The 15,133-nt window shown below is 35.5% G+C and overlaps 2 protein-coding genes across 4 annotated transcripts in view; one reads left to right on the forward strand and one right to left on the reverse strand.

Annotated features, from left to right (window-relative positions):
- Positions 1 to 15,133, reverse strand: part of SKIC3 (SKI3 subunit of superkiller complex) — a 140,912-nt gene that overhangs the window by 110,180 nt on the left and 15,599 nt on the right. The window lies entirely within an intron of this gene.
- ARSK (arylsulfatase family member K) overlaps positions 1 to 15,133 on the forward strand; it is a 38,122-nt gene that overhangs the window by 19,630 nt on the left and 3,359 nt on the right. For 2 of the 3 annotated variants that reach the window (XM_081232935.1, XM_081232933.1), the window contains exons 4-6: positions 1,100 to 1,382; positions 4,480 to 4,651; positions 6,553 to 6,777. In XM_081232935.1, coding sequence (XP_081089061.1) covers positions 1,100 to 1,382; positions 4,480 to 4,651; positions 6,553 to 6,777 — 680 coding nt within the window. The remainder of the gene's footprint in view (positions 1 to 1,099; positions 1,383 to 4,479; positions 4,652 to 6,552; positions 6,778 to 15,133) is intronic. The other variant, XM_081232934.1, reaches the window with a different exon arrangement.

The raw sequence follows: 15,133 nt of genomic DNA on the forward strand, positions 1-15,133 counted from the left end.
ACTATGAAAAATTATATTTTTATTATGGTTGCTTAAATTTATTTACCTGTCTTCAAAAGGCAGATAAAAGTTCTACTTAGTTCATCTATAAGCCATTAGTCATTTTGTGTGGTTTGAAATTTCCCTTATATGGAGTATTATGTTTTAATATAAAATAGTCTTTATTTTCGCGTGGGTATCTGAATTTTTTAAGCTCTTTTCTTAATTGATAGGGCACTTCAGAGATGTTTGCCTCAACCAAAACACAAAAACAGGCTTCTTAGAAGTGTCCAAGAGTTCTTCCTAAACAATTATGCCAACTAAAAATACTTACACAATATGGGGATATATGTATATGTATAGCTGATTCACTTTGTTATACATCAGAAACTAACACAACATTGTAAAGCAATTATACTCCAATAAAGATGTTAAAAAAATACATACATTCATTGAGGAAAAAGTAGTGGTACTACTACATACTTATGAAGCAGTTAGATAAAATATTTAGAGAAATTTAATTGATCAAATCATTTAGCTTTTAAATTACCAGCTAAAGAAAATACATCTAGAAATTTGCATCACCATTAGCTTAGCTTAAATCATAGTCAAAATTGTTCTTATAATGAGAAAAGATATAGCTGGAAACAATGTAAAACCTGAGACTTCAGAAACACATAAGGTACACATGGGAGGTAAGATTTTTCTAAATATAAAGACAGTGATAGGAGGAAATTATTGTAGCTTTGGTTAGAAATACTATCTCTCTTATTCTGACAGAAAAAAAAAGACAAAATGCTAAAAAAATTCAGAAGAAATACTAGGAATTTGAAATATTTATTTTACTAAATATTTTATTACGAGAAAAAAGTAACCTTTGTAAATAATCTGTCTTAGTTTTAAAGAACACATAGGTGAATATTTGATTCTTCTTATTTTTTTTCTTCGTTTTTGAATTTGCAATGCTCAGTACCTTAATGAGATCTAGTATAGTCAGTCTGAACATTTACATGACTGAGTCTAAAAATTGTTTTCCATATTGCTCTCTTTTATTTATGCTTAGTCAGTTTTTAAAACTTTTAAAATACCTTACAGTATACCTGTCTTTTTGCCCCCTCAGCAATCGTGTGGAAGCCTGGACAAGAGATGTTGCTTTCTTACTCAGACAAGAAGGCCGGCCTATGGTTAACCTTGTCCCTAAAAAGACTAAAGTAAGAGTGATGGAAGGGGACTGGAAGAATACAGATAGAGCAGTAAATTGGTTAAGAAAGGAAGCAATTAATTACACTCAACCATTTGTTCTGTACTTGGGATTAAATTTGCCACACCCATATCCTTCACCATCTTCAGGAGAAAATTTTGGATCTTCAACATTTCACACATCTCTTTATTGGCTTAAAAAAGTAGGTATACTGTGTGGGCTCAGAAGCAAAAGCTAACATTTTATCTGTATATTATTGGTGTTTGCTCACTGTTTCTTTTATTATCATTTTTAAAGAAAAAATTGAAAATTGCATAGTCACATTAAACTTGACCAATAACTGGTTGACAGAAACTAAAGGGACAATTTTACAAAAATATAATGTGTTAAAACTCAGAACCTACTTCTAAGTTGAATACATTTGCATATAATATGTCTATTTAAAAAAAAAACTAAACTAAAAGATATTCTCTTAGGAGTCCGGGCAGTCCTCACTTTGCATGCTTCAGGAGCGTAAAAATGACTGTGCAAGCTGAAACTATATAAAGAGATCTTAATAATCAATTGGGAAAATGACCGTTTTTCTAGAACTCTAAAAACATTTGTCAAAACATTAAAAACTCTTCTTTTGGGTTATAAATGTATAGGGAAATGACAAAACAGTAAAACTAATGTTTATTTAATGCACTGTAATTCAAAACACTAGAAACATTAAGAATTAAAGTGTTTTGATTTTTTTTGTAAAAAAAAAAGAAGAATAGTTTGAACAGTGCTTGCCTTCTCATTGTGTAACTTGAGATACAGAGCAAGCATCTTCTCTATGTCTCAAGAAATTGTCATATTCCTTTCTAAATTTGGACCACCTTCCAACATTTTACCCTTTGCACTTTCAATGTCATAATATATTTCTGAGAGTTCCTATAATGTGAAGATTTTTGCTAGTGTCACTTCCTCTAGGACATGTTCATCCTTTTCTTCATAACGAACTTCCTCACTTATATCAATGTTTTCACTAAGTTCCTCTGGCTGTATATCTTGAATGTATCAAATGATAGCAGTGTCAGCATTCGCAGGTCAGCTGTTTCTTCTATAACCAGTTAACATCTGATTCAGGGACTTTCCTGGCGGTCCAGTGGTCAAGACTTCGCATTCCAATGCAGGGCGTGTGGGTTTGATCCCTGGTCAGGGAGCTAAGATCCCACATTCCAAAAAACCAAAACATAAAACAGAAGCAATATAATAACAAATTCAATAAAGACTTTTAAAATGGTCCCCATCAAAAAAATCCTTTAAAAATTTTTTGATTCAAATTTTACTTCCAGTGTTATAGCTTTTTATTTCTTAACTGAATGTTCATCTTTGTTGATCAATTTCCTCTTTTGAGTATCCATTTTTATATCACATGGATTTATCACTGGGAGACAAGGAGGCGGCACACCTACACACTTTGCAGTCTGTTTATGTACTAAATAAAAGATGTGCAGTGATCAAACACAGACAGACTTTGAAAGAAATGACAATCACTGACTGTGATACACATATGTAATCTACATAGTGATGTAGAGACTAAAGAACTAGCAGCATATGAATGTGAAAGTTTGTACTTTATGCAATAACTCGCAGTTAATATACCTGGGTAATGACGACAAATTTATATGATAAAAGAGCAGTCAGAGTCAGGCATACAAACTGGAGTCAAGCAGCCATTGAGGATATGGTTTCAGACACGTCTCTGCACCACTGAAAACTTGAACTTTCTTTGAACTGTACCAGGCCCAGGGACACCACCAGCTGTATTCAGAACAACACCTGCCAGCTGCAGCCTTACGGTCTCAAGGTCTCCCCTTGTAACTATGCAAACATTTCAGACCCCAAACAACCTAAGCACCCTTACTTCTCATCAACTCCAATTATAATTCTTGATAAATAACTCATGTAACTAACTGTGGCCTTGCAGCTTTTTGCCTTTATAAGCCTCTCCCATTGAATAGTCCTATGGAACATTGCAAAGTGCTTCTTGAATCCATGTCTCTTGGGCTTCAGTCCTAACAAACCCCATATAAACATATTTTTATTTCAAGCAGGTCTCCATTTCTGAAATTTTGGTTAACAGTAATTAAAATCTGAACCCTGTTGTTGGGGAACTGGTGCTATTTAACTAAGCTGTGGTAACGGATATCCGTGCATACTGAACCATGTAAAGCGAGGACTGCCTGTGTTTTGAAATGTGTCACCTTAAATCAAATTTAAGTTACTTTAAAACCTCTATCCAGAAACACTAGATAGGTAGTGCACCCTATTTTAAAGGAAACAATGTCGAAGTTTTAGATACTTCATGTCTTCTTAAAAAGTTCCTTATTTACAAAACAGAAGTAGAGTTGCAGATATAGAAAACAAACTTATGGTTACCAGGGGGTAAGTGGGGGAGGGATAAATTGGGAGATGGGGATTGACATATACACACTACTGTACATAAAATAGATAACTAATAAGGACCTACTGTATAGCATAGGGAACTCTACTCAATACTCTGTAATGGCCTATATGGAAAAAGAATCTAAAAAAAGAGTGTATATACGTATAACTGATTCACTTTGCTGTACAGCAGAAACTAACAACATTGTAAATCAACTATACTCCAATAAAAATTTTAAAATATAAGTAAATTAAATTAAAAGTTCCAACTGGCTCTATCTTAAAAAAACTTGTCGGGAGTCAGTACTAGCCTAATGAAATGAGTCGAATAATTTAAGCAGATATTTGAATTTATTAAAGCTACATGACTAGAAGATATGTATGACTTAAGTCTAGTCTTAATGGTTTTCACCAAAACTGTAAGCATTTATATGTATTAAAAAGTTGTATTTTTTCTTAACAAACATTTGGCTATCTCACTAGATACTGGCATTTTTACTAGTGAACTACTGGGAAAAAGGAGTCTAGATTCTTAGGTTACTGATTCTGAAGTTCTGAATTGGTCACACAACTATATTAAAGTGCTTAGACACTTATGGATTAGAATACTGTCTAACATAGCTCATGCTTTTCATTGACATATATAATCTTTAAAATAATTCCACAACTGTCTTACTATATATGCAGATATTGATATATACCTTTTGTTGTTACTGGGAATACTAACAATCTGTTCCTAATTTGTGTATTTGATTTACTATTTTCTTTACATAATTCACAACCATGCTTTTCTACTAACCTAAGTAATTAAACTTTGTCTCGTTTACCATATATTCTTGTTGGAAGGGAGGAATATTACAACTTTGTTTTTCTCCCCTTTTTAGGTGTCCTATGATGCCATCAAAATCCCAAAGTGGTCACCTCTGTCAGAAATGCACCCTATAGATTATTACTCTTCTTATACCAAAAACTGCACTGGGAAGTTTACAGAAAAAGAAATTAAGGATATTAGAGCATTTTATTACGCTATGTGTGCTGAGACAGATGCTATGCTTGGTAAGTGGTATAATTAAAAAGCAATCACATGAGGAAAAATTATAATATTTTCCCAACAAACTATGATTATGCTGGTTGGTGACTTGTATGAACATCCTCAGAAAATTTATTGCAACAGTTGCTGAGATACTTCAGACTTAGAATTATAAGATTCCTGACACATATAAAAATTGGATAATTTGCATTATTAATAGTAGAATAAAAGTCTTTTCTATCTTAATTATTCATAAATTAACAGATACTTAGATTTGTTCATATATATATATTAAAAAAAAGGTCATAGAAAACTATTATCTGTTGGAAACAAAATGTTTTGCTGGATTTAATCAGGAATCAGTATTCAGCCAAACACAGTTAATTATAAGGCATCTTGGGTTCTAGGAGATGAAACAGATGAGATGTAGAACCTTGTGACTTCTCCCAGACATGTAATAAGTGTAAAACAAATCCATTCTCCGTAGGCCGTTTAGAGCAAGGCTTAACTAAAGCTGAAATCAGTTTCCCCATGTACATTGATCCAGAATTATATTGAATTAAGGAGTTAGGATTGTGAAAGGTAAAGGTCTAGGGGGTAGCTGAAGGTGCTGAACTTGCTCAAGAGTTAGACAATGGGAAGCTGTGGGAAAGTTTTAAGCTGGGGTGTGACATGATCAGATATTTTAGAAAGATAGCACCAGAGTGGTACAAGGGATATTATGAAGGGGAAAGAGGAGTGGAGGCAAGAAAACTAATTAGGAAGCAATTACAGTTGTCCAGCTGAAAGACCCTGATGCCCTGACGGTCTGAACTCCGTAAATAACTCCTGAGCTGTGGGTCTCAAATCTGACTGGACCTCAGAATCACCTGTGGGGTTTGTGGGGTTTTTGTTTTGTTTTTTTAATAATACAGACTCCTGTAGGCCAGATTCAGAAACTGCCAAAGTAGAGATGATGCTTCTCTCTGGACTATGCCTTACTGTGTTCTCTTAATTGCAATGAGGAGGAAGTTTCACGTCACTTAGAGAGAGGGAGTGGTCAGAGAAATTTTACTGCCCAAGAATATGCCAAATCACATTCATATACCATCTGTACTGCTTCCAGCTCTTTCTCAAAGGTAGGATTTCCATAACACTCAGCCAACTTCATGGGCATGATCTGGTGACTGGGAATTTGAGAGAAAGGGTAGCAGGAGGAGGGGTTCTGACCCCTTTTATCACCTCCCGCTGGGCAGGAATTGTGGGTCGATGGTGATAGCAGTCCTTTCATGAGACATGCACAGTGCTGACATCCAGGCTGGTCTTTCCTTTCTCAGTTGAGTCACTGCGGGTAATGTTTTCCCCCACTGTCTGATAGAAACATAGAAAGCAAGCCAGCATGATCGCCAAATAAAGAAACTTATCCTATGGGTATTGTATTTTCTCTTTCCTCTCTCTAGTCCATCCACTGAGAAGCAGGCACATGAACTCTGGCATAAGTTACTTAAGAACAGTAGATAGGGCTTCCCTGGTGGCTCGGTGGTTAAGAATCCGCCTGCCAATGCAGGGGACACGGTTCGAGCCCTGATCCAGGAGGATCCCACATGCCGTGGGGCAACTAAGCCCAGGCGCCACAGCTACTGAGCTTGCGCACCTAGAGCCCGTGCTCTGCAAGAAGAGAAGCCTCCACAGTAAGAAGCCCGCGCACCACAACAAAGAGTAGCCCCCTCTTGCCGCAACTAGAGAAAGCCCACGCACAGCAACAAAGACCCAACGCAGCCTAAATAAATACATAAATTTATTTTAAAAAAAAAGAACAGTAGATAACATTCAGATGTTAAGAAGCATCCTGACAAACTCTTAGAGGGTAGAGGTGTTACGAACTTATTGTGATAGAATAAAACATGAGCTAAAAGCTAATTAAGATTTACCTTGATTTATATTACAGGTGAAATTATTTTGGCTCTTCACCAGTTAGATCTTCTTCAGAAAACTATTGTCATATACACCTCAGACCACGGAGAGCTGGCCATGGAACATCGTCAGTTTTATAAAATGAGCATGTATGAAGCTAGCGCCCATGTCCCACTCTTGATCATGGGACCGGGAATTAAGACCAACCTACAAGTATCAAATGTGGTTTCTCTTGTGGATGTTTACCCTACTATGCTCGGTAAGTAATGCAATTCTGTAAATATTTATTTGTAATAATGCTGGAAAATGAATAAGCAAAATAGTCAGAGGCCCTGCTGACTTGTTCATAAACCTTGACCAGCTCATTTAACTGTGAGTCAAATCTGTATCTGAAAAATGAGGATAATATTTCTCAGGTTCCTTTGGACTTCACTTACTCTAGTCATTTTTCCTTCAAAAGATTCACAACCAGCATATGACAATAAAGTAAGCCACATATGATATTCAGGTCTATAACTTTATAGATATGATTTGTGTATCACTTGATTCTCTACCACCAACCTAAAATGTAAGCATTTCCCTTCTGGATTATTCCATCCACTTTGAAACTACTAATTTTTTTACAATGTTACAAATGTCCCTTAATGTTGATGCTATGAACGTATTTCTCCCCAGAATATTTAGATTGTTCTGTACTATTTATTTTACTAGCTTCTAATGTCTATTAGCATAACCATAGGTCTAGAACAGCAACATCTGGATATGGGTAGTAAGCAGTTTTTGTTAAAGATACAAGAATAAAGCCATCGTAAATTCAGAAGTTATACAGAACTGTTTCTATCTAATTTAGGTGCTTTAAATTCAGTAACACTTAAATTCAGTAACATCTAAATACTCTGTTTTAAGGCACCATAAATTGCAAAAAGTACCATCAATTTATAAATAGATTTTGGTGAAAGAAAAAGCGAACACAGCATAAGACATATGTGTTTAATATGTATATTTCAAAATGCGAAACAAACATGTATCTGGAAATTAAAGAAATAAGAAAGTTCTTTTTATCTCCTTTTTTCTGCTACAAAGTCTTTCCCTTCATTTAACTAAAGACTATTACAGGGTCTTAAATTTCTTTACAGTTAATTTAAATCAGTGCCTGGAATTCCCCGGCGGTCCAGTGGTTAGGACTCCGAGCCCTCACTGACGAGGACCTAGGTTCAGTCCCTGGTTGGGGAACTAAGATCCCACAAGCTGCACGGCCAAAAAAAAAATCAGTGCCCTCCTTTTGTCTTTTATTTCACATCTCTTGTATATTTGAGCACACTTCTTTGTTGTTCTTTTGCCTGATGTATATTTTTAATCTCTTCAGTTTCTTACTCATCATTTGCTGGTTCCCCTTTGTCCCAAAGCAATTATCACACAGTCATGTCTCTGCCACTTTCTGGCTCTATCAATTTCCAGGCAATCCCTATTATTTTTCCTCATTTCTGGGGTTTTTTTTTCTTTTTTTTTTTAACTTTTTATTTTACATTGGAGTATAGTTGATTAACAATGTTGTGTTAGTTTCCAGTGTACAACAAAGTGATTCAGTTATACATATACATGTATCTATTCTTTTTCAAATTCTTTTCCCATTTAGGTTATTATAGAATACTGAGCAGAGTTCCCTGTGCTATATAGTAAGTCCTTGTTCGTTATCCATTTTAAATATAGCAGTGTATACGTGTTGATCCCAAACTCCCTAACTATCCCTCCCCTCACCTCATTTCTGTTTTTATAAGAAATGTATGTGCAATTGTGTATATTTTAAGTGTCTCTCTTATTATCATCTTTGTAGCTTTATCAGCATATGCTTCTTTTACATTGGCATTTCTTTACAGTTTCCTCCCTTAGTTTTTCCTCATATAGAACTTCCCCTACCCCATTTCCAAATTTGCGTAATGTTTTATCCTTGTTCTGCTTTCTTGAGGTACACTGATCAGAACTGCAAAAGATTATTAAAGGTTGGGATGATCTCAGTTTTCCCTCAATATATTTCATAGTGATATTTGGCATTTCGTTTGTCTTTTTGACTCTAGCAGCTATATAGTCCAGTATCTGTCTGCAGTGAGTTCTAGTCTATTCCTAGTCATTCTGTCACTTTATATGTTAGTTGATTAATATGCACTGTTTAAATCATTTTTCTTTGAATATTGTTTTATATTTGCCTATAATGCAAATTTTCTTCTCTACAGTCTTGATACACCATTATCATTACTTGCCACTTCATACATCATAAAAGTTAAAAGTCATCTGCAAACTGGAAGATTTCACAATGTATATATCTTAACCGATTATATAAGAAAATACTAAATAAAGTTGTTTGGAATGAGGGAATTTTCATTTATCCACACAGAGTGACAACCTGCCTGTCCCTGCCTAGTTTATGTTACTTGACAATTAGCACTTCTTTAGCCAAACAAAGCATTCCCAGAAACCCCTTTGCATTCCTTCCCCACTCTTCTGGAAATTATGTTGAGTCTCTGAAATTGTAGATTTTTTTTCCTATAATTTGTCAATTACTACAATTTTTAAAAACTCATAGTTCTACATAGATTTTTTTGTTTTGTTTTTATCTTTGACTTGTGTTTGGTAATAGAGTCCTTCTGAGTCACATTTCCCAGCAGAACATGTTTTATTAACAGCATTTTGATCATGTGTTGATTAGACTTGCCCAACTAAAGTAAGTAAAGCCAAAAATCAGTGTCTCTCCAGTTCTAAACTGGAAATTAACATTTCAAGGCTTAATGTGTTTCATAACGAACATTTTTATTATGAAAAGGGAAAAGTTACATTTATATGATTGGTGGAGGAGAGTAAAGAGAATATCTGTGCATGGATCTTTATATAAAACACTGAAACATCCTATTAACCAGATGTTAACCAGAGATAAGGTAGAAAGAGAATGATGCAAGGGGGATTCAACAAGAACCTTATGCTGGAGCCAGGAAACAGCATTGTAACATTATTTATCTAAAATTAACCTTTTACAAGTGATAAAGGGTTAATATTAATAGAACTCTCACAAATCTATAAGAGAAAGAGACATACTCTATTAACAAATTGACCAAAATATATAAATAAGCAATTCACAACAGAAGACACACAAATGGCCAAGATATTTTCAGAGCTTCAAACTCAGTAGTCAGAAAAATATTAAAATAAGAAGATACCATTTTTCTTTCACACACAGAGTTTGCAAAGATTTTTAAACAGCAGAAAAGCTTATATTGGAAATAGGCCTTCTCATATTCTGCTGCTGGGAGTATAAACTGGCACAGATTTCCTGGAGGCAAATGTGGCATTACATTCCAAATTACTTAGAAATATGCATACATTTTGACCTAGAAAATTCCAATTTTAGAAATTAACCTATAGATATACAAAAAGATTTATCTCCATGGATATTATTGTATTATGATGTTATATTAAAGAATTAGAAACAGTATGAATATCTAGTAGTAATGAACTGGGTAAAAATTAGTCAATTTTCTTTTAAAAAGTGAAATGATACATGGAAATAGCTCCCATGTATTATTGAAAAGAAAATGTAGGCTCTAAAACCGTATAAAATTTTTTTGTTTTGGTTTGGTTTGTTGTTTATTGAGATAAGGTATCTATGTAATTTATTGTTCAGATCAGCACATTTTTTAGAGTAAAAGGATACTATTAACGATTACACCAGGGACTTCCCTGGTGGCTCAGGGGTTAAGAATCCACCTGCCAATGCAGGGGACACAGGTTCGAGCCCTGGTCCGGGAAGATCCCACATGCCGTGGAGCAACTAAGCCCGCGAGCCACAACTACTGAAGCCCGTGCGTCTAGAGCCCGTGCTCCGCAGCAAGAGAAGCCACCACAATGAGAAGCACGCGCACTGCAACGAAGAGTAGCCCCTGCTCGCCGCAACTAGAGAAAGCCCGCGCGTAGCAACAAAGACCCAACGCGGCCAAAAATAAATAAATAGATAAACTTACACAAACAAAAAAACTCCCAGATATTTCTTACAAAAAAAAAAAGGGGGGCTTCCCTAGTGGTGCAGTGGTTGACAGTCTGCCTGCTAGTGCAGGGGACACGGGTTCGAGCCCTGGTCTGGGAGGATCCCACATGCCGCAGAGCAACTAGGCCCGTGAGCCACAACTACTGAGCCTGCACATCTGGAGCCTGTGCTCCGCAACAAGAGAGGCCGCGATAGTGAGAGGCCCGCGCACGGCGATGAAGAGTGGCCCCCACTTGCCACAACTAGAGAAAGCCCTCGCACAGAAACGAAGACCCAACACAGCAAAAAAATAAATTAATAAATGAATAAACTCCTACCCCTAACATCTTCTTTAAAAAAAAAAAAATTACACCAAGATTAGCATAAACTGAGTCTGTTGCCTTGTTGAACAGCCTTACCAATCAATAAGGCAAAGATAATTCTGATGGTCTATGTTTAATCTGATGTTTAATTCAACCTTGTAAAATGAAATTACTTAGTTCTAGAAGGGTTTAAAGCTATCAATACTTTTAGTAGTGATTAATAACTCTAAAATTTGACCTGTGGGACAGTGTATTCTATTTTTCCTAAGCTTAATAAATAGATTTTGATAAAGTATCTATGAAGGACTTCTTATTTTGTGATTCTTCTAACCAACTAGGAGCTTAAAATAGATATAAAATATAATCTATTCTTAGAATTCCAAAGGTCCTTTCTTTATTACCTTAGCCACAGCTGTATTGTTTTGTATGAATCCAATATATACACAAGAGTATGGGATTAAATTTCTCAGATCAAAGCCTCAAGCCAGACTTCCTCTTCCCTTCCATTCTATGGACCTTAGAAATGTATAAAAGATGGTGATTCAAAAAACCTTAAATAGAAAGATATTAAATAGGAAAAACCAACTGGGATTCCTGTTTTAATAAACCTACCTTACTATAAAGAGCTTGTTGAAATTTAAGATGGTACAATGCATTTATTAAAAGGTCTGAATTGACAAATAGTTTTTAAAGGTATTTTAGAAGAGTGATTATTTTCTATAAAATGATATTTTATGAGAAAGTAGGAAGAGTATTCTTAGTCTGTGTATCTTTGTAGGTCCTATCACATTATCATTTTCTAGTACTGGCAGAAGAGTGACATTTTATAAATAGGAATTCTTTATACTATTAAAGTTGATATCATTATTGCATAGATTATTCTTTAAAAATTGCTCCCCAACCTGTGATAAACCATAATGGGAAAGAATATGAAAAAGAATGTGTGTGTGTATATATATATTATATATATATATATATATATGAATCACTTTGCCGTACAGCAGAAATTAGCACAACACTATAAATCAACTATACTTCAATAAAAGAAATTTTTAAAAAATTACTCCCAAAAATATTTTCTTCTCTAACAATCTAGTATCAACATCCTTTAGCTCAGTTAGAAATAAAGGTAATCTCATTTTTAAATTAAAATTGTTTGGACTTTCTCTTTTAAACTTCTTATTTTCAGGCGAATTTTTTTCATTTAATAGTTGGCCTTTTTTGTAAAACACCTAACTTCTTTTCACATAAAGGATAAATCCAGAATTTTTTTTGAATTGTGAAAATGCAATTGTATAAAAATGCAGTTGTGTTTAAAAGAATGCTTCATTGCTAGTGATTTAAATTGCAAAACCTCCCTTATCACAGGAACTTAGTGGAGGGTTGGGAGGGTCATTCTACATAGACTATTTTTTTATTGGCTGCAAAATATTGGGAAGTTGAATAACTACAGTAAAGCAAGACTTGTGGAGCAGTATTGAAGAGTCCAGACATCCTGGAGTCAAGACTGCCTAAATTCAAATCCCTCCTTCAGTGTTTACCAACTGTATACCCTTGGGCCAGTAACTTAACATCTCTGGTCTTCAGTTTTCTTATCAATAAAATAGAAATAATAGTGGCTATTCCATAGCTTAGAACAATGACTGGAACATGGTAAACAATTAAATGTTAGATATTATTACCATTAATATTTTTTATTCTTCTTAGGTATGCCCTAAAAAATGTACATAGCTTGCATCATTGCCATACCAGGCTAATCCCTTATCTACCCATACACTCAGGAAGAAATATGAGCTTATCTTTCTTCAGGAGACCATCACAAATATCCAGGTCTGCATTTTTACCCATTTGATTACTGTTTTAAATTTAAGTCACTTTATTAAGAACCATGCAGTCACTACTAATATTTGCTTCTACTGCCAAGAATGATGAAACCTGCTTAACATGGAATTCGAACGATAGATTTTCCAGAAGAAAAAAACATGAAAAATGGTTTTAAACAAAGGTCAAAGAGCTTTCTGAAAAGCAGTTTAAGCTGAAGTGCTTTTAAGGAAATAATTGATAAACATACGAAAAATGAATACACAGTTTCCCAAAGCACAGAAAATTTAATAAATATTAAATACATATTTATTAAATACTGTGGATATTTGACAAGGATTTTATTCTTCAACATCAATTTACAAAGGTATATTATTCTACTGATCCTAGACAGGAAACAAGTCACATTATCACTTGCCTGAACTCCTGCAATAGCTTCCTAATTCTTTCCTTCTGCCCGTACTCACTTCTGGTCAATTCACCATACAGTAGTTACTGTCAAACCATGTCATGATTCTGCTCAAAATCACTTAGAGTAAAATCATTGGGGAACTGAATGAAGCAGCTTCCTGCCTCAGGGTGTTTACAGTTGCTATTCCCTGGGAGAATGCCCTACCTCCACATGTCCAGATATCTATTGAGCTCATCTAGCCCTTTCTCAGGTCTCTGTTTATGTCACCTCATCAGAGAGGCCTTCCCTGACCACACTATATAACAGCACATTAACACATAGTTCTCTATTCCCCTGATCCTGCTTTATTTTTCTTCACTGCACTTATCACCATCTGACATATTTGTCTGTCTCCCCACATTAGAAGGTAAGCTCCAAGAGTCTGAGAGAGCTTATCTGCTTCGTTCACTGTTGTTGCCCTACACCTGGAACAGCACCTAGTTTGTTAGATGCTGGGGTTTTTTTTGAGTAAAAAAAATTAATACTTAAATGGACTCATCCTAGTTTAATACTGACTTCTCATATAAACATAGCAGAATTATTTAAATTTTCTTAGTCTAACAAGCTTCTTTAGGAAAATTAGGCTAAGAACAGATCTGAAATAAGGTATTTCTAAGTATTAAAGGTGATTAAACTGCAGGAACTTCCCAGTCATGGGTATCTGCCAGTTGGTCCCTGCTTTCCAGCCATCTTCAAAGCCCTCTCCTCTCCCTTCCTCTGCCTCGCAGTGGTGCCCCCTGATGGCTGACACACAGACCAGCCCGACCCAGCCTATTCCCTGGCTACTTTCTCTCCTTACAGTAAGTAGCCTACTGTCTTGTAGCTCAGTTAGTTTCGTCTTGGGCCATCTTTTTCTCTCGTGCACATCCTCTTTAACATCTTTGCTCCTTCTTCTTCTTTTGTTTTGAACCAGTTATCTCTGAAATATTTCTCTTTCTTTCTTTCCTTCCTTCACTTGTTCTTTCACTCTTTCTCAAAAAAGTCCCTGATGATGATTGGTTGGCAGAAGATTAGTACTTGTAATATGCTCCTTCCAAGGAAATGGAAGATACAAATTTTTTTTTTTTTTTTTTTGCGGTACGCGGGCCTCTCACTGTTGTGGCCTCTCCCGCTGTGGAGCACAGGCTCCGGACGCGCAGGCTCAGCGGCCATGGCTCACGGGCCCAGCCGCTCCGTGGCATGTGGGATCTTCCTGGACCGGGGCACGAACCCGTGTCCCCTGCATCGGCAGGAGGACTCTCAACCACTGCGCCACCAGGGAAGCCCCCTTATTCTCTCTTAATTCACTTGTTTTTCCTCAAATATGTACAGTCCAGTTAAATTAATTTTCTTATTCAATTTTAATTTCTAGCATTGCAGATATATTACATTCTATTTTTCATTGGAAATATTTAATTATTTCTAAATTAATGTTTCTAAAAACATGGAACATTGAAACCAGAAAAGCTGCAGGGGAGGCAACTACAGATTCCTTTTGGAACTATCGCAAGGACCCAACCATAATTAACGGTAATTTTTTTTCGCGGCTTGCGGGATCTTAGTTCTCTGACCAGGGATTGAACCGGGCCCATGGCAGTGAAAGCACAGAGTCCTAACCACTGGACCACCAGGGAATTCCCAATGATAATTTTTCTATAGGAAAAAGATAGTTTGAGTTCCAAACAAATACCATAAAAGCAATTTTTAAAAATACAAACTTTTTTTGAAGTTAAACATTTCTCATGCTATTGTTTTCTATGTCTATATTTGATAAGGAAAAAATAGATTATTTTTCTCTAAATCAGTATAATCCAGGATTTCCCCAAGTATGTTCTGCAAAATACTAGTTCCTCAAGATGCTACTTCGGGGTAAAAAGATGTTCTGTCATCAAATAACTTTGGGACAGATGGCATACTACATACCACCCTTAAGGTTTATGATACACATCAGCAATAAATTTATTTAATTTTAACCACTGTTTGCAAACATATGTAACTACTAGACTCCTTTCTCGTATAGGTCTTGTTA

This window comes from Mesoplodon bidens, assembly GCF_964165515.1.
Source record: "Mesoplodon bidens genome assembly, chromosome: 4".
Classification (NCBI taxonomy): domain Eukaryota; kingdom Metazoa; phylum Chordata; class Mammalia; order Artiodactyla; family Ziphiidae; genus Mesoplodon; species Mesoplodon bidens.